Here is a 24,680-nt window from a genome sequence, read left to right as displayed (position 1 = left end):
TGAACCAATTTTTATCTCCAAACTAAGTAACTGTTAGCCAGGAAGCTAGCACCAATGCTACTGATCCAACACACATGCAATTATATCATCAAGAAATCCCCGCTGGGGGGCATTCACTAGGTTTTTAGGGGAACAGTCAGTGTAAGTGCAGGCCTGAGTAGGTGCTGTTATGCTTTAAATGCAAGGCTGAGACCTAAAAGGTTAGAAAAAACAGTTCCAACTAATGCTAACCCCCACCGCTCTGATCTGTGTCTTCATGGACTCCGGTATATCTCAGCAGAGAAGCAGAACACTCATGAACGAGGAACATTTTCACTCACGTTAGCGTCTGACGACCCGCAGAGATGATGTTGCATGTCTAAGCATTTGATCAAAGTCGACTCTCTAGATGAAATACAGCTATAGAAAGCTTGTCTTATGCACCAAATTCTACCACAGTCCCAGTGCTAAATATCAGCCACAGATACAGGCTGTACATAACTGTAAGAGCAAAGCAGAAGAATCCTCCTTGGGCTTAACTTCAGTGATTCTCAGAGCTCTAACACCACAGGTTTACGTTCCTTTTCTCCACTTTATCATCAAAACTCCTCTAACAAACACAAACTCTCTCACAGACTGAGGCAGCTGCTCCACAGATTCTCTGAATCGGTCGACACAGATGTGTACCTCTGTGTAGAATCACTACAGACCACAATGAACAGCCCACAGCAAGTGCATTATGGGTAAAAATCCAGCTAAAGCAAAAAAACAGAAAAACATCCTACCCTTGTCTGTCTCCATCCACCAGGATTCGAACCAAAATCCCGGTAACAGCTACGAGGATGGGGTAATGATCGACGCTCTCCAGACCTGGAAACACAGAAGAATTCCATATATGTATTTTTATGTATATTTAATCTAAGTTTAAGCATCAGTTAACAAAACCAGCGTCCAAATCCATGTCAGATAAGGATGTGTGGAAAGGTTAGCGCTGGTGTACCTGGCAGTCTGAGGTTGACGACTCGATCAAACAGGTTCTTCTCAGCGGTGACTCTGTTCAACACCTGGTTCAGCAGCTGCAGGAGGAAACACACCACACACTCAGAGTGTTACACCACACCCACTACCACAAAAGGTCAAAGGTCATTGTCGGTGTGATAGAGGAGGAAAATTCTGGACAGTAGACTGATCTCTGTTGCTGGGCAAGCAGTTGGCAGCAAGAAAGATGCACTCTTAAGTTTTATCTTAGACTTATAGTGTTTTTCAAAATTAAGTTGACAGCATGTGTTGAAACCTGTGAAAACAAAGAAGATGGATGGTCCAGGATACCTCTGAGAGAAAGAACGGGAAATTTCCATCAAGAAAAACCCAAAAAAGGTGCAAAGAACACCTCAGTCTCAACTACAACTCCTGGCTAGCTTAAAAGCTAACAACTGCCAGTAACTGACAGGGACCACTGCCTGATCAACAGGGGCGCTCGAAGACTGACAGGAGGAGGACGTGGAGCAGCACGACACCTACAGCCACCAGGGAGGCGTCCAGGAGGCATCCAGACCAGATGCCCGAGCCACCTCATCTGGCTCCTCGGAGGACACGGAGGAGCAGCGGCTCTACGCCGAGTCTCTCCCGGATGGCCGAGCTTCTCAACCTATCTCTAAGGGAGAGCCCAGACACCCTGCGGAGGAAACTCATTTCAGCTGCCTGTATCTGTGATCTCATTCTTTCAGTCACAACCCACAGTTCATGGCCATATGTGAGGGTAGGAACGTAGATCGACCGGTAAATTGAGAGCTTTGCCTTTCGACTCAGCTCTTTCTCCACCACAACAGACCGATGCAGAGACCGCATCACTGCTGAATCCGCACCGATCCGCCTGTCAATCTCCCGTTCCATTCTTCCCTCACTTGTGAACAAGACCCCGAGATACTTGAACTCCTCCACTTGGGGCAGGATCTCATTCCCGGCCTGGAGAGGGAATTCCACCCTGTTCCAACTGAGGACCATGGCATCAGATTTGGAGGTGCTGATTCTCATGCCAGCTGCTTCACACTCAGTTGTGAACCATTCCAGTGAGAGCTGTAGGTCATGGCCTGATGAAGCCAACAGAACCACATCATCCGCAAAAAGCAGAGAGCTGATTCTGAGGCCACCAAACCGGACCCCCTCAACGCCCTGGCTGTGCCTAGAAATTCTGTCCATGAAAGTTATGAATAGAACTGGTGATAAAGGGCAGCCCGGTTGGAGTTCAACCCACAACGGAAATGGGTTCGACTTACTTCCGGCAGTGCGGACCAAGCTCTGGCACCGGTTGTACAGGGACTGAACAGCCCTTATCTGGCACCCCATACTCCCAGAGCACTCTCCACAGGATTCCCTGCGGGACACGGTCGAATGCATTCTCCAGGTCCACAAAACACATGTAGGCTGGTTGGGCAAACTCCAGTGCACCCTCCAGGACCCTACCGAAAGTGTAGAGCTGGTCCACTGTTCCACGACCAGGACAAAAAACCACATTGCTCCTCCTGGATCTGAGGATCGACTATCTGACGGACCCTCGTCTCAAGGACCCCCGAACTCAGGGCGGATCTCATCCACCCCCGGGGCCCTGCCACCAAGGAACTTTTTGACCACCTCGGCAACCTCAGCCCCAGAAATAGAAGAGCCCACACCCAAGCCCCCAGACTCTCCTTCCTCACTGGAAGGTGTGTCGATGGGATTGAGGAGGTCTTCGAAGTATTCCTTCCACCGACCCACAACGTCCCGAGTCGAGGTCAACAGCGCGCCATCCCCACCATATAAGGTGTTGACATCGCACTGTTTCCCTGTCCTGAGATGCCGGATGGTGGTCCAGAATCTTCTTGAAGCCGTACGAAAGTCGTTCTCCATGGTCTCTCCAAACTCCTCCCACGTCCGAGTTCTTGCCGTGGCAACTTCTGAAGCCGCAAACCGCATGGCCTGCCGGTACCACCAGTGGTGCAAACTCACAATCAGGTAGTGAACAGTTGACAGCTCCACCCATCTCTTTACCCAAGTATCCAGGACATGTGGCCGCAAGTCCAATGATACAAGTACAAAATCGATTATCAAACTGCGAGCTAGGGTGTCCTTGTGCCAACTGCACATGTGGACACCCTTATGCCTGAACATAGTGTTTTTTATAGACATTTCATGATGAGCACAAAAGTCCAGCAACAGGTTCAGATCAGTGGGGCCATTGCTCCCAATCACTCCCTTCCAGGTCTCACTGTCATTGCCCACATGAGCATTGAAGTAACCCAGCAGAACGAGGGAGTCCCCAGAAGGAGCGCTCTCCAGCACCCCCTCTAGCGACTCCAAAAAGGGTGGGTACTCTGCACTGCCATCTGGTGAATACGCACAAACAACAGTCAGGACCCGTCCCCCCACCCGACGGTGGAGGGAGGCTTCCCTCTCATTCACCGGGGTAAACCCCAATGTACAGGCTGCCAGCCCGGGACGTGTGAGCCACCCAGCTCACACGTCACCCAACCTCTATGGCCCCTCCTACGGGTGGTGAGTCCACTGGAGGGGGGGTCCTATGTTGGTTCTTTGGGCTGTACTCGGCTGGGCCCCATGGGTGCACGCCCGGCCACCAGGTACTCACCATCGAGCCCCACTCCCAGGCCTGGCTCCAGGAGGGTGCCCTGGTGGCTCACGTCAGGGCGAGGGAGAGTGGAGACCGTCCTGCTGCTCTGCCATATAAGGTTTTTGAGCTGCACTTCGTCTGGTCCCTCACCTAGGACCTGATTGCCTTGGGAGACCCTACCAGGGGCATGAAGCCCCCGACAACCTAGCTCCTAGGATCACTGAGACACGCAAACCCCTCCACCACGATAAGGTGGCAGCTCAGGGAGGGGTCATGTTTATTGCATGATAGTTTTATTGTTGTTATTCTAAAAATGTCAGAACCATTTATGTTATACATGTTCTTATAGAATTAATAACTTGAAGAAGAGTGGCATGTGTTTGATTCCTAGGAGGGAACTTAGAGAAAAGAAGACTCCTTCCTCCTCCCTCTTGGTTAAAACTGATGTCAGAACCGGAGTTCAGTTCAGTTCAGTGCAGCAGTTCAGTTCTGCCTCCGCTTCTGTGCTCATGTCCCCAAGCTGTGCCGGGTCCAATGAACCAACTGGACCTAGAATCAGATTTCGACCTAGCACAAAATTAGTTAATCTTTCTAGAACCTTTGCGCTAACTTTGTCTAAAAACAGTTTTTGTTTTTCCTCTTTTTCCCGCGTGCTAGACTTCACTGTGATTCCATAATCTAAGTGATGTCAATGTTTTGAGACATTAATTTGATATTAATTGGACGAATTAAAAACTGTTTTTGGGACGAGACGATTTCCCCTAGAGTCCGGGAAAGATCCACCTTGCTGTGTTCATCTCTGTTCTGGGGATCCATATCGGCACCGTGACTGAACAGACCAGCTCAACGATCACAAAGAACAACTGAGCTGACACGGCAGCCTCGGACTCCAGAACCGGCTACGGCTCCTCTCCTGTCGTCTTCCCTCCACGGCCTCCTGCTTCAACAGCAGTACAGCAGGGTCTAAACTATCTCTTATGGTGAAAGTGTCTCCAAGTTCCTATCCTCCAGAAGTTGTTCAGTTCCAATTCGTTGCATTTATGCTGCGATCACGTTTTCTTTTTGTTCTCAAAGGTTGTTTTTGGTCGATGCCAAAGAAGTCTTGTCTCAGTCTCTCTGACACAAAATTAATTCCATAAACTAGAAAAGCACTCGGAGAGCGCAGACCTCCGCCATTAGCCCCATCTCCCAATAGTAAGGAATCCTTTAAAAAATTCCTGGATCCAGACGGTGATCTGGATCACTCCCAAAATCTAATCAGCTCTTCCTTAGGCCATTTCTGAATTTTTCTTGTCCTCATCCTAGTTCATTTTCCTTATTTTAGCCTCTGGTGAATCATCAGATTTCCTGTCTGAACCAGATCTAGGTTTCTGATATTCAGCGTGTGAAGCTTTAAAAGTGTCCCAGGTCCTTTTCCTCAACGTTCTAGTCTTGGTATCCGGGACATTGCCCATTTTAGCATTACATTTTAGCTTTGGGTTCAGGGATTCTGGGATGGTAGCCTTCTGAGAGGATGTTTTTGGGGATTCCATCCTGTCATCATTCTTCATCTTTTTCCTCTCTGGAGAATGACTCTTTATTTTCCTGAAGCCAATGTACAAGCCATTAAAAATGTTCCAGGACCTCTTCCTCTTTAGTCTAGCTCCTGCTGCACCCTGACCATCTTGCTGGTTCTGGGGGAGCATCAGCTTCACCTTCTTGTCCTCTGGTGAGTCCTCATCTAGTTCCCCTTGTCCACTATGTCCTGCTGTAAAACTGTCCCAGGTCCTCTTGGAGGTTGTAGACCCTTCTTGTAGGACTGTATACGTCTGGTCCTCAGAGACATTTCTCCTCCTTTTTCCCTCCGGGCGTCTGGAACCAGTTTCTCTGGTCGCCATCATCAAGTCTCTAGACCGTTTCAGGGGAGCTCGTCCCTGGTCAATGGAGAGGTTGCTAGAAACGTCTGATGCTATTCCCAGTATGGCGGGGTGCTCTTGGTGGCTGTGCCAGGCTGGTATAACTGGTCTGGGGATGCTGGCGGGGCTGGCAGTGCTGGTGGACGGTTGCTGGCCCATCAGATCCTGCTGACCCCACCAGGTGTCTGAGACCTGACACACCTCCATCTGTTCACAGCAGGATTTGACGTAGAAGCTGTCGGGAAAGTTATCAGCGAGGTCCCTCATGGTGATAAAAGGATCCTCCAAAAGCTGGCCAGGTGTGATCCTTTTACTGACGTCTAGATGGAGCATCTTTTTCAGTAACTCGATGAAGTTATCCAGATCGTCGCTCTCTGCCATGGTGTCTTCCAGCGATCCATGACAAATTTGCCGTACATTCCTGATGTCATCCAGGGAGTTAAACCTGATCTTAGAACAGTAGTCAGCTCCATATTCCTCAGGTGTCATTAACCTCCACTGGCGTCTTCCCTGTCTCTTAGTATAAAAACAGTCAGTAATGGTTCCTTTGTTGAGGACTTGCTCTGGGAGCTGACCCAGAGTATGTTCCATATGTCTCAACATGTCGTATTCACAGTGTCCCGCGAAAAGAGCACGACCAAGGAACAACTCTGCAGCGATGCAGCCCAGAGACCACATGTCAATGCCTGCATTGAACGGAGATCCTAGGATGATCTCTGGAGCCCTGTAATATCTGGTCTGAATGTACGCACCAGGTAGGACCTTCACCAGGCAACACCCCAGCCCAAAGTCGATCACCTTAACCTTCAGCTGCAGGTTTTTGTGGTCTACCAACATGATGTTGTCTGGTTTGAGGTCTGAATGAGCAATTCCCTGGCTCTTAAGTAATTCTAGCGCCCTCCCTACCTGCTGTAGAATTGGCCGAATTTCCTTCAGGGTCAGAGAGAACGCCGGTTTCTTCATCATGAAATCCCACAGACTCACATCAAGAATTTCAAACTCCAGACAGATATTCCCCCTGTCCACAAAGCTGTCGTTAAATTTGACAAAGTTGTACCTGTCTGGGCCGAATGCTCTCAGGTGCTGCAGGATTTCCACCTCTTTCTGGGCCTCCTTGGTAAATTCTTGGTGTTTGATGACCTTCACAGCCACTATTTCCTTTGTGGCTGTCTTTATACATTTAGCCACTTTTCCAAAGGTGCCCTCTCCCAGCAAAGACAGAATCAGATATTTAGAGGTCGGGGACGAGAGGACACCCAGGATGTTGTCAGACTCTTCATCTGAAGAGGATGATGATGTGTCATCTCCTTCAGACGTGCTCGGGAACTCTTTGGGAGTCCTATACATACTAACGCTGACGGCAGACTCTTCATCTGAAGAGGACGACGATGTGTCATCTCCTTCAGACGTGCTCGGGAACTCTTTGGGAGTCCTATACATACTAACGCTGATGGCAGACTCTCCATCTGAAGAGGACGACGATGTGTCATCTCCTTCAGACGTGCTCGGGAACTCTTTGGGAGTCCTATACGTACTAACGCTGACGGCAGATTCTCGTGACATTTTGTAAAATAAACCCTGAAATGTCAATGTTATTATTACTATGTTAATCTGAATCATAAGTTAGGGTTAGAGCCTCACTAGTGGTCATTCACTCCTGACCAACATGAAAGCCAACACCAACATCAAAGCATCAAAGGACTATGACATCATCAATGGAATGTGACATCATCAAAGGATATGACATCATGGGGAGTCCCACACACACACCAACACCCCACACACAAAGTGTGACATCACAGCATCTGACCAATGAGCAGTGCCCTACACTCTCAGGCTTTCTGTTTGCTCCTGAACTGGTAATTGTTCTTTTAATGTTTTTAAACTCAGTTAAAATTTGATCCTTTCTAGTGGTTAGCTGTTCTAAGACAGTGTCACTCCCTTTTCTTTAAGAAAAATGAACATTTTTATTATCAACCTGTGAATTTAAATCCAACTCTACCGCTCTCTCTTATCGACTTTTGGGGAAAATTGACAGAGAAACTGAGCTCTTTTTTCTTTTCTTAAAACTGAGGATCATTAATAAGTCCAGATTTAATTGTTTTAATTGACTAGGTATTAAAACATATCAGAGAATCCAACATTTCCACAGCCTTCATTTAAAGTCCGTCAGTTTGGTTTGTCGTTTTGTGAACATCTTCTGTGTTACAAGGGTTGGTTTAGAAGCAGCAGCGATGGAAAGCTTCACAGAAATTAAACATGTCATGTAGTCACAAAGATTTAATAACTTAATCCTTCAAACAATCAAACAGAGCTGCAGAAACATCAGCATTACAGCCTTCATCACTGACAGCCTCAGAGAGACGGATGGTCAGGCCTTCTGGGCTCAGTGAGCTTATGATCTCTTTGTGATCACAGCTTCATCCATCTTCTTCTTCTGCTTACCTGGGGTCGGCTCGTAGTGGCAGCAGGCAAAGTAAGTCAACCCAGACATCCCTCTCTCCAGCAACATTTTCCAGTTCCTCAGGCGCTCCTAGGCCAGATGAGATGTATAATCTCTCCATCATCCCTCCAGCGAGTTTTCAGTCTACCCCGAGGTATCCTCCCAGTTGGACATGCCCAGAAGACCCCCACAGAAAGGCGACCAAAAGGCATCCTGATGCCTGAACCACCTCAACTAGCTCCTTTCGACGTGAAGGAGCAGTGGCTCTACTTTGAGATCCTTCTGGATCTCTGAGCTCCTCATCCTATCCCTAAGGCTGAACCCAGCCACCCTCTTGAGGACTCTCATCTCAACCACTTGAACCTGCGATCTCCTTCTTTCAGTCATTACCCAGAGTTCATGACCATAGGTGAAGGTGGGGACACAGATCCACCCTGCCTTCTGGCTCAGCTCCCTCTTCACCACAACAGTACGGTCTAGTGCCTTCAAACCTGCTGAGCCTTCACCAATCCGCCCGTCGATCTCACGGTCCATTCTTGAACTCCATCACTTGGGGCAAAGACTCACTCCATGACTGGGCGTCTGTCAGGGAGCAACCTCTGCCATCAGTGAATGAATGAGTGAGTGAACTGAGTGAGAGGGTGTGAATGGGTAGGTCTGACCTGTGGTGTAAAAGTGCTTTGAGTAGCCGGATGGCTAGAAAGCATTATACAAGTTTATGTCCATTTACCCGGAGGGAGCAATCCACCACTTTCTCTCTCTGCTCTCTGAACAAGGAACCCTGTCACTGTGCCTTGAGATCCTGCCCATAAAAATCCCAGACAGAATCAGAGACAAGGGACAGCCCTGGCAGAGGCCAAAACACACCGGGTACATGCTCCACTTTGTGCTGAGGATGCGGAAACTACTCTCACTTCACCGGTAGAGAGACCTAATGGCTCACTGCAGGGGCCACGGGACCCTATACCCCCTCCCCCCCAAGGCCCCCAAGGGAAGTCAAAGTCAAAATGTAGACTGGATTAGCAAACTCCCATGCTCTCTGAAGGAGCCCTGCAAGAGTGAAGAGCTGGTCCACTGTCCCAGGACCACAACAGAATCTGCATGGTTCTTCCTGATTATATATATATATATATATATATATATATATATATATATAAATACAAACATATATATAGATAGATAGATAGATACATACATACATAGCTTTATAGACAGTATATACCCCTACCCTAAACCAGGTATGCTGCTGGGGGTTAGTACCCCTAGGCCTCCACCCTTGCCTGCCCCCTGGTCTCCAGTGCACCTGACCCTCATGCCTATCCCTGCAGGTGATGAGCCCACAGGGTGTTGGCTCCATGTTGTCTTTTTCAGCTGTGCCCAGCTGGGCCCATGGAGTAAAGCCTGGCCACCAAACACTCGCTGTAGTGCTACCTCCCCCAGGTCTGGCTCCAGGGCACCCCAGTTTCCCTATTCCAGGCTAGGTGACTCCAGACCGTAGGTTCCTAATCATGAGAGCTGTCCTGAATCAATCTTTGTCTCGACCCTACCCTGGGACCTATTTGCATGGGAGATCCTACTGGGGGCTAATGCCCCCGGGTTCACCACGATAAGGTACCGACTCTCGGAGGGATGATCACAACTTTTACTCTTTAATTTACCAGCTGTCTTATACTTTGGCTTTTCTAGTTTCATTTGCCTTCTATTAGCCTTTAATATCTTGTTTTTATTTCTAATTTCTCAAAATTAAAGTTGCCCTGCTCCAGAGAGCAACATTTCAGATATACATGGTCTGAACTTGATGATAAAAGGTCTGTAAAAGTGACCAACCTGAGCAAGTCGTCTGAGGAGCAGCTCTGCAGAGGGACGGGACCAGTCCAGGAAGATCTCAGGGACCAGAGTGACCGTCATCTCCAGGACCCGCAGCAGACTGACCGACAGGTCGAAGCACGTCGCACACACCTGGAACACAAAATAGTCAAATATGAAGACAGACCGGTCTGTCTGACATCGATCACAGGACTGAGATCTAGTGAAGGATCAGTTCTCCTGATTCAAACTGTTCATTTAGTGCTTTTATTTTGAAAGGGGCAAACAAAAGTGTGTTGTCTTTATTGGTAAATCTTTGACAGCATTGAGACAAAAGTCAGAGTTCAATATTTCAATTACAGAGATGCATATTAGGGCTGAAACCAACAATTATTGGTGATTGATTGGCTGACTGTGCAGCTGTCGTCTAGTCAGCGGCCAGCCAAAGAGACAAAACCAGAGAAGCGTGATAAAGCTGATGTTCCTGGAGTTCTAGTTTCAGAAGTGTGGGATTTTACCTTTAGTTGACGAGTGTCCACGAAGTTTCTCTCTGGACGCTCTGCAGCCTGTTGGATCTGACAGAGAAGAGAGAGGAGGAAAGAAAAGTAGATAAACACACCTCTGCATTTGTGGAGATGATGATGACACCTTGGAGATACCCATACAACAGAAGGTACACAGGAATAAAACTGAACACGGTGGTTATAGGACTCTATGGATAATATTACCTTTATTTTGATTTTCTCAGAGAAAAGCTCTGTTTAAATATTTAGTATCACACGGACCAATAAGGTATTTTACTATGGTTATCAGCGAGATAAGTTAAAGTTGGAAAACAGAGCAGAACTAATCTAACTGCTTTTCCTCACAGGAAGACTTTATAATGGGTGAAATACAGTGAAGTTAGATCCTCCAGGAATCATTTTAAAAACTCTGATGAGGAAAAAGGGTCCTTGGGTGTTGCAGATGGCCTGGTGATTTAAGGCACCCCTGTGCACAGGTGGCCAGGGTTCAAGTCCTGCCTGTGGCTCCTTTCCTGCATGTGTCTCCCCCACTCTCCAGGACCTATTTCGGACTCTGTCCACTGTCCTCCTCTATGAGTAAAAGCATAAAAATCCCAAAACATGCATCTTTAAAAAAAGGGTCCTCAAGTCGGTCCTCTGGAACTATCACATACTCTGAGGGAGGTCAGCAAAAGCACAAAACATTTCTCACATCAAAAAAAGATTTCAGTGTTGTTTGATTCTCATCTATTTCATACAGATATCGGGTCCTGTGGTAGAAGAACTGACATTTTCATAAAGCTACGTCCAAATTGAACTCTACAGTGGAAGCCATTAGAAATGGCTCAGACTACAACTAAACTAAATAACTCTGTATGTACGACACTGAAGGGATCAGAACTCAGACAGTCAGACAGACAGTAAGTCAGTCAGTCAGACAGTCAGTCAGTCAGTCAGAAAGTCAGTCAGTCAGTCAGTCAGACAGTCAGTCAGACAGTCATTCAGTCAGTCAGTCAGACAGTCAGTCAGTCAGTCAGAAAGTCAGTCAGTCAGTCAGTCAGTCAGTCAGTCAGTCAGTCAGTCAGTCAGTCAGTCAGTCAGTCAGTCAGTCAGTCAGTCTGTCAGTCAGTCAGTCAGTCAGTCAGTCAGTCAGTCAGTCAGTCAGTCAGTCAGTCAGTCAGTCAGTCAGTCAGTCAGTCAGTCAGTCAGTCAGTCAGACAGGGACAGGACCAGTCAGACAGATCAGTCAGGGACCAGTCAGTCAGACAGTCAGTCAGTCCGACAGTCAGACAGACTGACCAGTCAGACAGGTCAGTCAGACAGGTCAGTCAGTCAGACAGACACCTGGAACAGTCAGACAGTCAGTCAGTCAGTCAGTCAGTCAGACAGTCAGTCAGTCAGACAGACAGACAGAAGGACAGTCAGTCAGACAGTCAGTCAGTCAGTCAGTCAGTCAGACAGACAGAAGGACAGTCAGTCAGACAGTCAGTCAGTCAGAAAGTCAGTCAGTCAGTCAGTCAGACAGTCAGTCAGACAGTCATTCAGTCAGTCAGTCAGACAGTCAGTCAGTCAGTCAGAAAGTCAGTCAGTCAGTCAGTCAGTCAGACAGTCAGTCAGTCAGTCAGTCATTCAGTCAGTCAGTCAGTCAGTCAGTCAGTCAGTCAGTCAGTCAGTCAGACAGTCAGTCAGTCAGTCAGTCAGTCAGTCAGTCAGTCAGTCAGTCCGACAGTCAGACAGTCAGTTGGTCAGTCATTCAGTCAGTCAGTCAGACAGTCAGTCGGTCAGTCAGTCAGTCAGTCAGTCAGTCAGTCAGTCAGTCAGTCAGACAGTCAGTCAGTCAGTCAGTCAGTCAGACAGTCAGTCAGTCAGTCAGACAGTCAGTCAGTCAGTCAGACAGTCAGTCAGTCAGACAGTCAGTCAGTCAGACAGACAGACAGAAGGACAGTCAGTCAGACAGTCAGTCAGTCAGTCAGTCAGACAGTCAGTCAGTCAGACAGACAGACAGAAGGACAGTCAGTCAGACAGTCAGTCAGTCAGTCAGTCAGTCAGTCAGACAGACAGAAGGACAGTCAGTCAGACAGTCAGACAGTCAGTCAGTCAGTCAGTCAGTCAGACAGTCAGTCAGTCAGACAGACAGACAGAAGGACAGTCAGTCAGACAGTCAGTCAGTCAGTCAGTCAGACAGTCAGTCAGTCAGACAGACAGACAGAAGGACAGTCAGTCAGACAGTCAGTCAGTCAGTCAGTCAGTCAGTCAGTCAGACAGACAGAAGGACAGTCAGTCAGACAGTCAGTCAGTCAGTCAGTCAGACAGTCAGTCAGTCAGACAGACAGACAGAAGGACAGTCAGTCAGACAGTCAATCAGTCAGACAGTCAATCAGTCAGTCAGTAAGTCAGTCAATTAGACAGTCAGACAGTAAGTCAGTCAGTCAGTCAGTCAGTCAGTCAGTCAGTCAGACAGACAGTCAGTCAGTCTGACAACCAGACAGTCAGTCAGTCAGTCAGTCAGTCAGTCAGACAGTCAGTCAGTCAGTCAGTCAGTCAGACAGTCAGTCAGTCAGACAGACAGACAACCAGACAGTCAGTCAGTCAGTCCGAAAGACAGACAGACAGACAGAAAAACAGACAGATAGTCAGTCAGTCAGACAGACAGACAGTCATACATTCAGTCTTACAGTCAGTAAGACAATAAGACAGTCAGTCAGCCAGTCAGTCAGGCAGTCAGACAGTTAGTCAGTCAGTCAGTCAGACAGACACTCAGACAACCAGACAGACAGTCAGACAGTCAGTCAGGCAGTCAATCAGACAATCAGACAGTCAGACAGTCGGTCGGTCATTCAATCAGTCAGTCAGACAGTCAGTCAGTCAGACAGACAGACAGTTAGTAAGTCAGTCAGTCAGACAGACAGTCAGAGAGTCAGTCAGCAAGAAAGACAGTCAGTCAGTCAGTCAATCAGACAATCAGACAGTCGGTCAGTCAGTCAGTCAGTCAGTCATTTAGTCAGATAGACAGTATACAGTCAGTCATTCAGTCAGTCAGACAGTCAATCAGTCTGTCAGTCAGGCAGTCAGACAGTTAGTCAGTCAGTCAGTCAGACAGACACTCAGACAACCAGACAGACAGTCAGGCAGTCAATCAGACAATCAGACAGTCAGACAGTCGGTCGGTCATTCAATCAGTCAGTCAGACAGTCAGTCAGTCAGACAGACAGACAGTCAGTAAGTCAGTCAGTCAGACAGACAGTCAGAGAGTCAGTCAGCAAGAAAGACAGTCAGTCAGTCAGTCAATCAGACAATCAGACAGTCGGTCAGTCAGTCAGTCAGTCAGTCATTTAGTCAGATAGACAGTATACAGTCAGTCATTCAGTCAGTCAGACAGTCAATCAGTCTGTCAGTCAGTCAGTCAGACAGTCAGACAGTCAGTCAGACAATAAGACAGTCAGTCGAAGACAGACAGATGGTCAGTCTGTCAGATAGACAGACAGTCAGTCAGCCAGACAGTCAGTCAGTCAGTCAGACAGTCAGACAATAAGACAGTCAGTCGAAGACAGACAGATGGTCAGTCTGTCAGATAGACAGACAGTCAGTCAGTCAGACAGTCAGTCAGTCAGACAGACACATACAGACAGTCAGTCAGTCAGTCAGACAGAGAGACAGACAGACAGTAAGTCAGACAATCAGACACAGAGAGACAGACAGTCAGACAGTTGGTCAGTCAGTCAGTCAGACAGACAGTCAGTCAGTCAGACAGACAGAAAGACAGAAAAACAGACAGATAGTCAGACAGTCAGTCAGACAGTCAGACAGTAAGACAGTCAGTCAGTCAGTCAGAGAGACAGACAGAAAGACAGTCAGTCAGTCAGACAGACAGACTGTCAGACTGACAGACAGTCAATCAGACAGTCAGTCAGTCAGTCAGTCATTTAGTCAGACAGACAGTATACAGTCAGTCAGTCAGTCAGTCAGACAGTCAATCACTCAGTCAGTCAGTCAGTCAGTCCGACAGTCAGACAGTCAGTCAGACAATAAGACAGTCAGTCGAAGACAGACAGATGGTCAGTCTGTCAGATAGACAGACAGTCAGTCAGCCAGACAGTCAGTCAGTCAGTCAGCCAGTCAGACAATCAGACAGTCAGTCAGTCAGTCAGTCAGTCAGTCAGACAGTCAGTCAGTCAGTCAGTCAGTCAGACAGTCAGTCAGTCAGACAGACAGACAACCAGACAGTCAGTCAGTCAGTCCGAAAGACAGACAGACAGACAGAAAAACAGACAGATAGTCAGTCAGTCAGACAGACAGACAGTCATACATTCAGTCTTACAGTCAGTAAGACAACAAGACAGTCAGTCAGCCAGTCAGTCAGGCAGTCAGACAGTTGGTCAGTCAGTCAGTCAGACAGACACTCAGACAACCAGACAGACAGTCAGACAGTCAGTCAGGCAGTCAATCAGACAGTCAGACAGTCGGTCGGTCATTCAATCAGTCAGTCAGACAGTCAGTCAGTCAGACAGACAGACAGTCAGTAAGTCAGTCAGTCAGACAGACAGTCAGAGAGTCAGTCAGCAAGAAAGACAGTCAGTCAGTCAGTCAATCAGACAATCAGACAGTCGGTCAGTCAGTCAGTCAGTCAGTCATTTAGTCAGATAGACAGTATACAGTCAGTCATTCAGTCAGTCAGACAGTCAATCAGTCTGTCAGTCAGTCAGTCAGACAGTCAGACAGTCAGTCAGACAATAAGACAGTCAGTCGAAGACAGACAGATGGTCAGTCTGTCAGATAGACAGACAGTCAGTCAGCCAGACAGTCAGTCAGTCAGTCAGACAGTCAGACAAACAGACAGTCAGTCAGTCAGTCAGACAGACAGTCAGTCAGTCAGTCAGTCAGTCAGATGTCAGACTGTTCAGTCAGTCTGACATAACAGACAGTCTCAGTCAGTCAGTCCATCAGTCAGTCTGTCTGTCCGTCTGCCTCATATCAGTCAGCTCGGTCAGTCAGACAGTGTCAGTCAGTCAGACAGACAGAAAGGGAACCAGACAGTCAGTCAGTCAGTGAAAGACAGACAGACAGACAGAAAAACGAATTTAACATCATTTAGACTGTAGGACTTCATAAAATCTAGAGTCAGTCTGACTCGATTTTGAGCCTCAGTAAGAGTGAGTCAGTCAGCCAGTCAGTCAGGCAGTCAGACAGCTCAGTCAGTCAGTCAAAATAACAGACGGATGAGTTTTCTTGAAGGTGCAGACATGAAGTCACGACAGTCAGTCAGGCAGTCAATCAGACAATCAGACAGTCAGACAGTCGGTGTTTGGTACAGCCGCTTTGACATGCTGTTTTTGTTTAGGAGGCGGGGTCAGTGAGGACAGACAGTTAGTGTCAGTCAGTCAGACATATTGCTCAGATATAGTTCCTCTTTCTAAAAACAAAACAGCATTTCAATCAAATTCATTCAATTTCGCTATTTCTGCTTTATTGGCCAATTCATGATTCTGTTATAATAATACATTAATAATACATTTTTAAGACCTTTAAAAATCATATTTAAGACATTTTATGAGATTTTTTTTAGACATTTTAAGACACGGAAACCCTGATATACAGTCTGATCTAAGAGCTGAGCTGCTCAAACCTAACCCTAACCCAGGGCGTCAGCTCTGACTTCTGCTCATCACCCAGGGAACGATTAACTGGGCTGAAAACAGGAGATATTCCCACAGGATGATGATCAATTAGAAAACAGAGTGGAGCTGAATCTGATGATTCACAGTGTTTTACTGAGGATTTATCTAAAAGCCAGAATAATCTCATTAGAGAGAAACAAACGCAGATCTATTTTTACGTGTGGACTACTTCCTGTTTCTGAACAGCTCTGATTAGAACTCTGACTGAAGATAAACTCAACAATCCAACCCAGAGATCTTCTGTGATGAAAAGGGCTCATGGTGGGACCAACAACTACAGTCCTGGGAAAAAGTACTTCCTCTTTCCTGATTTCTGTTTTTTACATATTTGTCACCTAAATGTTTCAGATCATCAAACTAATTTCAATATTAGACAAAGATACAAGCTTTCATGATATCATCAGAGACAGATGGTCAGTCTGTCAGATAGACAGACAGTCAGTCAGCCAGACAGTCAGTCAGTCAGTCAGACAGTCAGACAAACAGACAGTCAGTCAGTCAGTCAGACAGACAGTCAGTCAGTCAGTCAGTCAGTCAGTCTGACAACCAGACAGTCAGTCAGTCAGTGAGACAGACAGAAGGACAGTCGGTACAGTCAGTCAGACAGTTGGTCAGTCAGACAGTCAGAAAATCAGTCAGTCAGACAGACAGAAGGACAGTCAGTCAGACAGTCAGTCAGACAATAAGACAGTCAGACAGTCAGTCAGTCAGTCAGTCAGTCAGACAGACAGTCAGTCCGACAGTCAGTCAGACAATTAGACAGGAGACAGTTGGTCAGTCAGTCAGTCAGTGAGACAGACAGTCAGTCAGACAATTAGACAGACAGTTGGTCAGTCAGTCAGTCAGTAAGTCAGTCAGTCAGTCAGTCCGGCAGTCACTCAGTCAGTCAGAAAGTCAAACACTCAGTCAGACAGTCAGGCAGACAGAAGGACAGTCGGTCAGACAGTCAGTCAGACAGTAAGTCAGTCAGACAGTCAGTCAGTCAGTCAGTCATACAGACAGAAGGACAGTCAGTCAGTCAGTCAGTCAGACAGACAGAAGGACAGTCGGTCAGACAGTCAGTCAGAAAGTCAAACACTCAGTCAGTCAGTCAGACAGTCAGTTAGTTAGTCAGTCAGTCAGACAATTAGACAGTCAGACAGTTGGTCAGTCAGTCAGTCAGAAAGTCAAACAGTCCAACTGGGTTTTCCTGTAGATCTCCCAAAACCACATCTACACACCAAATTTCATAAATCTCAGTTAAACTGCTGGCATTATTGAGGCATTTCCTGAGGGACATTTTTAAAACCTTTATCAACATCCCATGTTTTTCAGTTTTAGGTGTTTGCCAATTTTTAACACAGATCAGTGCAGGAGAGTGGGAGGCAAACTAAGGCCTGTGATTACAGCAGGGCCCTGGACACAAGAATCTGTTCCGCCACCAGTGAGTTATCAGCAAGTTGAAAGGTCAGAGGAAGGGGCGAGGCACCAGTGTCATGGCTTCAAATGACACCACTAGACCAAGATGGCTGCCAAATGTGACTCCACCTTTGTCCAACAAGAGGAACCAAAGACATGTCCTCTATTCATATACCAGGGTCTCTGCAGGTTTCAACAAGTCAAATTTAAGGCTTTTAAGACATTTTTAAGACCATAATAAATAAAATTTAAGAACCTTTCACATCCATACTAGCAAAAAGTAAAAAAGACATGAAGGAAAATTGGAGGCCCAATTACTTGCAAAGTATAAGTAGGGCCCTATGAAATCTGTTGTATTTTTTGCCAAATTCCATTTTTCCCATTTTAATGTTTTTTGGAATTCTGTTTTTTAACCTTTCCACTTATTTTACCATAAAAGAGTGCCCTGTTTATGTAAATGAATCAAATGTTCACTAATTAAATAGAAATAACCTTAAATTTATTGAATAAGGGCCACAGTTAGCCCAGGAGCCGTTGTTTGGATAACCCTGATATAAAATAATTAAAACCAGTTTAACAGTCAGATATTTCCAACATAAGACACATCCACGTGTACAGTTGTGTTCAAAATAATAGCAGTCCCACATCACTAGCGAGATAAATCACTGTTTTTGTTAGAATTTCAACTTCTACACTGCAAATAAGTTTCTAGAAGGTTTAGTAAAGGTATAGAAAACCAACAGACCCAACAGGAATGACATGCATGCTGCTGATTCTGTGAAACTGAATCATTTACTGAAAGGGGCATGTTCAAAAAAATAGCAGTGCCAAGTTCAATTAGTGAGGTCATTGATTATGTGAAAAAAATAGGTGTTAAACAGGTGGCCCTTATTTAAGGATCAAGGCAGCTGATGCTGCATATGCTGGCTGTGCATTTGTCCTTGAAAAACAGAGTAAAATGGGTCGTTCAAGACACTGTTCAGAAGAGGAGTGTTCTTTGATTAAGAAATTAATAAAAGAGGGGAAAACCTATAAAGAAGTGCAGAAAATGATAGGCTGTTCAGCTAAAATGATATCAAATGCTTTAAAATGGCAGCCAAAACCAGAAAGGCAAGGAAGAAAAAGAAAAATGACTATTTGAATGGATCGGAGAGTAATCAAAATGACAAAGGCTCAGCCAATGATCAGCTCCAGAGGGTCAAAGAAGATCTAAGATTGCCTGTGAGTACTGTAACAATCAGACGACGTCTATGTGAAGCCAAGCTACCAGCAAGAAGCCCACGCAAAGTCCCATAGTTAAAAAAAATACATGTGCTGAAGCGGTTACAATTTGCCAAAGAACACATTGACTGGCCTAAAAAGAAATGGCGTAATATTTTGTGGACTGATGAGAGTAAGATTGTTCTTTTTGGGTCTGAGGGCCACAGACAGTTTGTCAGACGTCCTGCAAACACTGAATTCAAGCCACAGTACACAGTGAAGACGGTGAAGCATGGTGGTGCAAGCATCATGATATGGGGATGTTTCTCGTACTATGGTGTTGGTCCTGTTTATCGCATACCAGGGATCACGGATCAGTTTGAGTACATCAGAATACTGGAAGAAGTCATGTTGTCGTATGCTGAAGAGGAAATGCCCTTGAAATGGGTGTTTCAACAAGACAATGACCCCAAACACACCAGCAAGCGAGCAAAATCATGGTTCCAGACAAACAGAATTCAAGTAATGGAGTGGCCAGCACAATCCCCAGACCTTAATCCCATAGAAAACTTATGGGCTGACATAAAAAATGCTGTTCATGAGGCAAAACCAAGAAATACAGAGGAATTGTGGAACGTAGTACAATTGTCCTGGGCTGGAATACCTGTTGACCAGTGCCAGAAGTTGGTCGACTCCATGTACCACAGATGAAACCGTAGTTATGCAACTAAATATTAGTTTACGATTCTCAGGAAAGTTGAATCTTCAAGCATTTCTTAGTTTATACAGTACATTTTTGAGTTTGTAAAGAAAGATGTCAACACTGCTATTTTTTTTAACATTATATTTCTTGACTTTCTGTCAAATATTATCAAATTCAATTACTTTTTCCAACTTTCTTGCTTTTAAATAGAATGTGCAGTGTCCCCAATGCATTTGTGTTCATTAAAATACAATTTATTTGAAGAATTTTGAGGTTTACTCACCTTTTTAAACACACTGTTATTATTATGGACATAACTGAATAATCCCATCCTAACTGATGTTTCTGATGTAGATGAAGAAGTCCTTCTGTTCTCTCATCACAGACAGTGATAGTAACTTAATAAGAAGGTCACATTAAAGTTGAATGGTTAATAGTAAACCTGTTACCTAAACTTATTTACTCTCTCAGTCTGTAACAGTCCATCAGTCTGATGCTGCACTGTTCTCCTCCTGACTGTAACAGTTCTCTCCTCGTTTCTCCCCATCCTCGCTGTCTGTCCGTCTGCCTCATATCAGAGCGCTACGTTAGTCCGGACACGTGTTGCCTCGTTAAGCAACCAAAGGGAACTACAGTATCTACAGGATGAATTATTAAGCTAACTGTTACTCGAATTTAACATCATTTAGACTGTAGGACTTCATAAAATCTAGAGTCCGTCTGACTCGATTTTGAGCCTCCGATGGGTGAGCGGTGTGCCTCGCGTGAGGTGAGACACACCGCTCAGGTGGTGAGGTAAAATAACTCGAAGCACGGATGAGTTTTCTTGAAGGTGCAACATGAAGTCCCACGGTACTGGCCCGTATGGGGCTACGTGATGTTTGCCGGTGTTTGGTACAGCCGCTTTGACATGCTGTTTTTGTTTAGGAGGGGGCGGGGTGAGTGAGGGACAAGATGTGCCCCGCTTTAGTGTTCCCCCAGGGACATATTGCTCAGATATACGTTCCTCTTTCTAAAAACAAAACAGCATTTCAATCAAATTCATTCAATTTCCGCTATTTCTGCTTTATTGGCCAATTCCGCGATTCTGTTATAATAATACATTAATAATACATTTTTAAGACCTTTAAAAATCATATTTAAGACATTTTATGAGATTTTAAGAGAATTTTAGACATTTTAAGACCCCACGGAAACCCTGATATACAGTCTGATCTAACAGACATCAGCACCCACAGAGCTGAGCTGCTAATGACACGGTCAAGAACCAAACCCTAACCCTAACCCAGGGACGTCAGCTCTGACTTCTGCTCATCACCCAGGGAACGATTAACTGGGCTGAAAACAGGAGATATTCCCACAGGATGATGATCAATTAGAAAACAGAGTGGAGCTGAATCTGATGATTCACAGTGTTTTACTGAGGATTTATCTAAAAGCCAGAATAATCTCATTAGAGAGAAACAAACGCAGATCTATTTTTACGTGTGGACTACTTCCTGTTTCTGAACAGCTCTGATTAGAACTCTGACTGAAGATAAACTCAACAATCCAACCCAGAGATCTTCTGTGATGAAAAGGGCTCATGGTGGGACCAACAACTACAGTCCTGGGAAAAAGTACTTCCTCTTTCCTGATTTCTGTTTTTTACATATTTGTCACCTAAATGTTTCAGATCATCAAACTAATTTCAATATTAGACAAAGATACAAGCTTTCATGATATCATCAGAGACAGAATTTTGGTGAAGCTGGGGATGTTGGGCCCTTTCCTCTACTACTGGCGAGGAGGCTTTGCTCCATTTTTCAAAACTTGTCAACATAGGACAGTCAACATAAGAGAAAGACTGTTTGTGTGAACCTTCCCAGGAGTGGCCGGCCTACCAACATGACTCCAAGAGAACATGGACGACTCATCCAGGACGTCCCAACATCTAGAGACCTGCAGACCTCACCAACTCAGTCAAGGTCAGAGGTCATGACTCAACCATCAGAAAGAGACTGGGCAACGATGCTGGGCAAAAAGAACACAAAGGCTCGTCTCACATTAGACCAAAAACACCCTGATGATCCCCAAGACTTCTGGGAAAATAATCTGAGGACCAACAAGACAGAAGAGGAACTTTCTGGAAGGTGTGCAAAATTCATGGTTCCATCAGTTGAAGGTAATAGTCCAGGTCCTGGTCCAGACCATCTCACCACCACCACGTCTGACTGGTGGTCTGATGTTGTTCTGATGAAATGCTGTGTTAGTTTGACTCCAGATGAACGGGACACACACCCGTCAGTCTAAATAAACTAAAAGAAGATATTATCACGCAGAAAAAACATTATAAACCTTTATGATGTTGAACTGTATGCCTACAGTCATTTTGTGTTGGTGTCTTGTATCTAGACGATGATATCTCCTTCCACTAGGGTTACACTCACCTGGATGGTCCAGCCAGACATGATTTAGAGACTTAAAAACACAAATAACACCTGTATTCCTCGTAATGAGTAAAACCAGACTTCTCATTCCTAGGCTGTGGGTGACAAAGCTGTGCTGGTCACATTGGGAGATATTATCTCTTTACTGTAAGCCTGGTATGTTTCGGTGTGAGGCCCCCTCACCTCTTGGATCATGCCGATGAACTCAGAGAAGGCCCAGTTGAGCTGGTTCAGGACGCTGTTGAGGAAGGAGGCAGCCATGTCTTTGTCCATGCTGAGAAGCTCCGCCATGTGTCTCTGCAGCAGCAACGACGGGCACGGCTCTAGACCAATCAGAGTGGAGGGGGGAGCAGGCAAACAAACATTGGAGCGTTAAAACATTTCATTCTGACTGAGTTCCCATGGTTAACCTGACTGTATCTAGGGAAGAGGAGGTTAGCTGATATTTAGAACAGTGGGGTTCTCAACACTTCAGCCCGCGACCCCCAAAATAAGGATGCCAGAGACCGGGGACCCCCACTGTACCTAAAGGTGGTTGAACAGCCATGAACGTTCTAGAATAGTCATGTGGAGACAAGGCCGCCCATTAGGGGGAAAAATGGGAGAGCTTTCTGGGACCCAACCAGACTGGGGACCCATGGAGGTCAGCAAAACCACGGTCCATAGTATAGTTAAGCTGTGATATCCATATTTCATATTTAACCTGAAAAAATAACCACACAGCAAATTTTGCAGTGTTAAATCAACACTTTAAGAGTTAAATTTAACACTGTGTCCGAGTGTATTTGGTGCTTATCAGAATTGGTCTTAAATTAACTCTTTGCCCAGTGTTAAAATTTCAGAGTAAAATTAACTCAAAATTGAGTAAAAAATGAACACTGGCTAACACTACAGTGTTAATAGAACTTAACACTACAGGTTAAATCAAGCCTGAGGAGTGAAAAATTACTCCCAGTTGTGCTGGTTATCTCTTCTTCAGTAATAACAAATCAGCTCTATGTCAGTGTTAATTTAACTCCCATAGTGTTAAATTTAACACCTAGGCTGAGTTTATATAGTTCTCCCACAGTTATACATCGTAGCATTTTAGTGTTACTCTTCAACACATGACGGTGTTTTTCTAACACCATCGTAAGATCATTCTTTTCTGATGTGTTTCAGCAGATTGATTAATAATATAATCAATCAGTTGCTTAAGAGTAATACTTAAGCAATTTAACAAAGCTGTTACATAAATGAGACTCATGGTAAGTGATAGATACTTGCACTCTGCTCACTCATGCAGTACGCACATACTACACTTTGCTGCTAATGGCAGGTAGTCAGTTACTCAGAAAACAATTTCACTCATGGTGGAAAGTTTAAAAACTTAAAATCTTCAACAATCCACCAGAAACATGAACAAAAGACTCTAAGCGATGTTTACTGTACAACAGGCATCATCTAAACATATCCAAACACAATTCAAAACATCTAAAACACATATAAACAGTCTGCATGAAGGCATCATGGGAAAATTATTCAAATTTTAAAATGACAGTAGGCGGAGCTTACGTCAATCAACTCTCTGCAAACTTAATGGGATCAACACTGTCAAACAACTCTAACACTGAAGACCACTTAACTCAGGGTGGACTTAAAATTACACTTAGGGAGTTAAATCACCTAACACTGAGAAATTAACACTCCAGTTTTTACTGTGCACTCTTATCAGAGAAATAAATATCTTTTTTATCATGCAAATCCCCTTAGTTGAAAAAAAAATTAAAATGGTTTAAAAATTGCTACAATGGGTTAGTTACAGCAAAAACATGGTGTAAAGGTGGTGAAATGGGTTAACAGTAGCAATAATGGGTCAACAGAGGCAACATTTAGCTTAAGTGGCAAGAATTGGTTTAGAAGTGGCAAAAACAGGCAAAAAAGGTGGTGGAGAGAGTTTAAAAGTGACAAAAATATGTGTTAAATGGAAAAAATGTGTTAAAATTGGTGGAAAAACACTGACGAAAAGCGGTTAAAATTTGAAAAAACTGTTGTTATGTGGCAACAGTGTAATTTAAAAAACATTCTTAGTTTTTAGGGCCTCTGGAGACCCCCTCTCAGTGTCTCGCGACCTCAAGGCTGAGAACCACTGTACTGTAGTGCAGTAGCTGAGTCTGCAGTAATGACCGCCCTCCTCCCGTCACCCGTTGTCCTTTCTGAGGAGTGTTCCCAGTTAAACCAGCACTCTACTGGCTTTGTTCACACAACCGTAAACACCCTGCTTTCTTTAAATATATAACTATGACCTAATGAGGGGGAAAGGCGGTTAAAAAGTGGCACCAACCCCTGCCAGTGTCATTTTATCTTCCAGCACATTCTGAGCACTAACACAGTGAATGGGGATGGATTTTCAGTCATTTCAGGTCCGGTGGTTTAGTTGGTGTGATTGTTCCAGAATGACCCACTTTAGATGTGCGGTGCAGTGTGACACATGGAATCAAAAGTGTGTCTTATACACCTGACTTTACAGTTATTGTAAATATGTTTAGTGGACTATTCTGAAGTTAGGAAGACACTCAGGAAACAGTTAAAGTTGAGCACTATTTCACCAAGAGCACAGCAGCAGTGTAGGGTTGTTGCTGACGTTAGCAGTTAGACCCCGTCCTTCAATCCTCTTTGCTGATAACAAGTCCATGTTTATACTGATTAATACAACACATTCAGGTGCTTATAGATGAGCTCAGATAGCCAGAGTAGTCAGGTAATCAAGTCATTCAAGGTGGTTGAGAGTAGACTAACAGACACTCCAACCATGAGGACTAGACTGAAGGGTATGGAATGAGATTTGTGTCAAAAACATTCAAACAAAACTTTTTCAGTATCAAACAAAAATTAGCATTTGAGAACAAAAAAATGTGATCCAAGCAAAAAAAAAAGTTCACATCAAGAGAACAAATTTGAAACAGCAACCAAATTCTGGGTCTTTGAATGTTGAACATCTATCTTTTGTTATCTATCTTTTGTTCCTGTTTTTCTCTCTCAGGGATCAGACTTTTGCTCTTGCTT

At 45.1% G+C, this 24,680-nt stretch overlaps 1 protein-coding gene across 5 annotated transcripts in view; it reads right to left on the bottom strand.

Annotated features, from left to right (window-relative positions):
- The window catches only part of LOC121505433 (E3 ubiquitin-protein ligase RNF123), a 252,243-nt gene that overhangs the window by 148,341 nt on the left and 79,222 nt on the right, over positions 1–24,680 (bottom strand). For all 5 annotated transcript variants that reach the window (XR_005991562.1, XM_041780775.1, XM_041780784.1 and 2 more), the window contains 5 exons: positions 21,819–21,958; positions 10,246–10,302; positions 9,749–9,880; positions 980–1,055; positions 765–849 (listed from right to left, as the gene is read on the bottom strand). Coding sequence is in view for 4 of the 5 variants with exons in the window: in XM_041780775.1 (XP_041636709.1) it covers positions 765–849; positions 980–1,055; positions 9,749–9,880; positions 10,246–10,302; positions 21,819–21,958 (490 nt within the window). In the remaining variant the exon portion in view is untranslated. The remainder of the gene's footprint in view (positions 1–764; positions 850–979; positions 1,056–9,748; positions 9,881–10,245; positions 10,303–21,818; positions 21,959–24,680) is intronic.

This window comes from Cheilinus undulatus, linkage group 3 (genome assembly GCF_018320785.1).
Source record: "Cheilinus undulatus linkage group 3, ASM1832078v1, whole genome shotgun sequence".
NCBI classification, from domain to species: domain Eukaryota; kingdom Metazoa; phylum Chordata; class Actinopteri; order Labriformes; family Labridae; genus Cheilinus; species Cheilinus undulatus.
The sequence above is the reverse complement of the archived record's forward strand: the minus strand, read 5'-3'. Positions and strand labels throughout refer to the sequence as shown.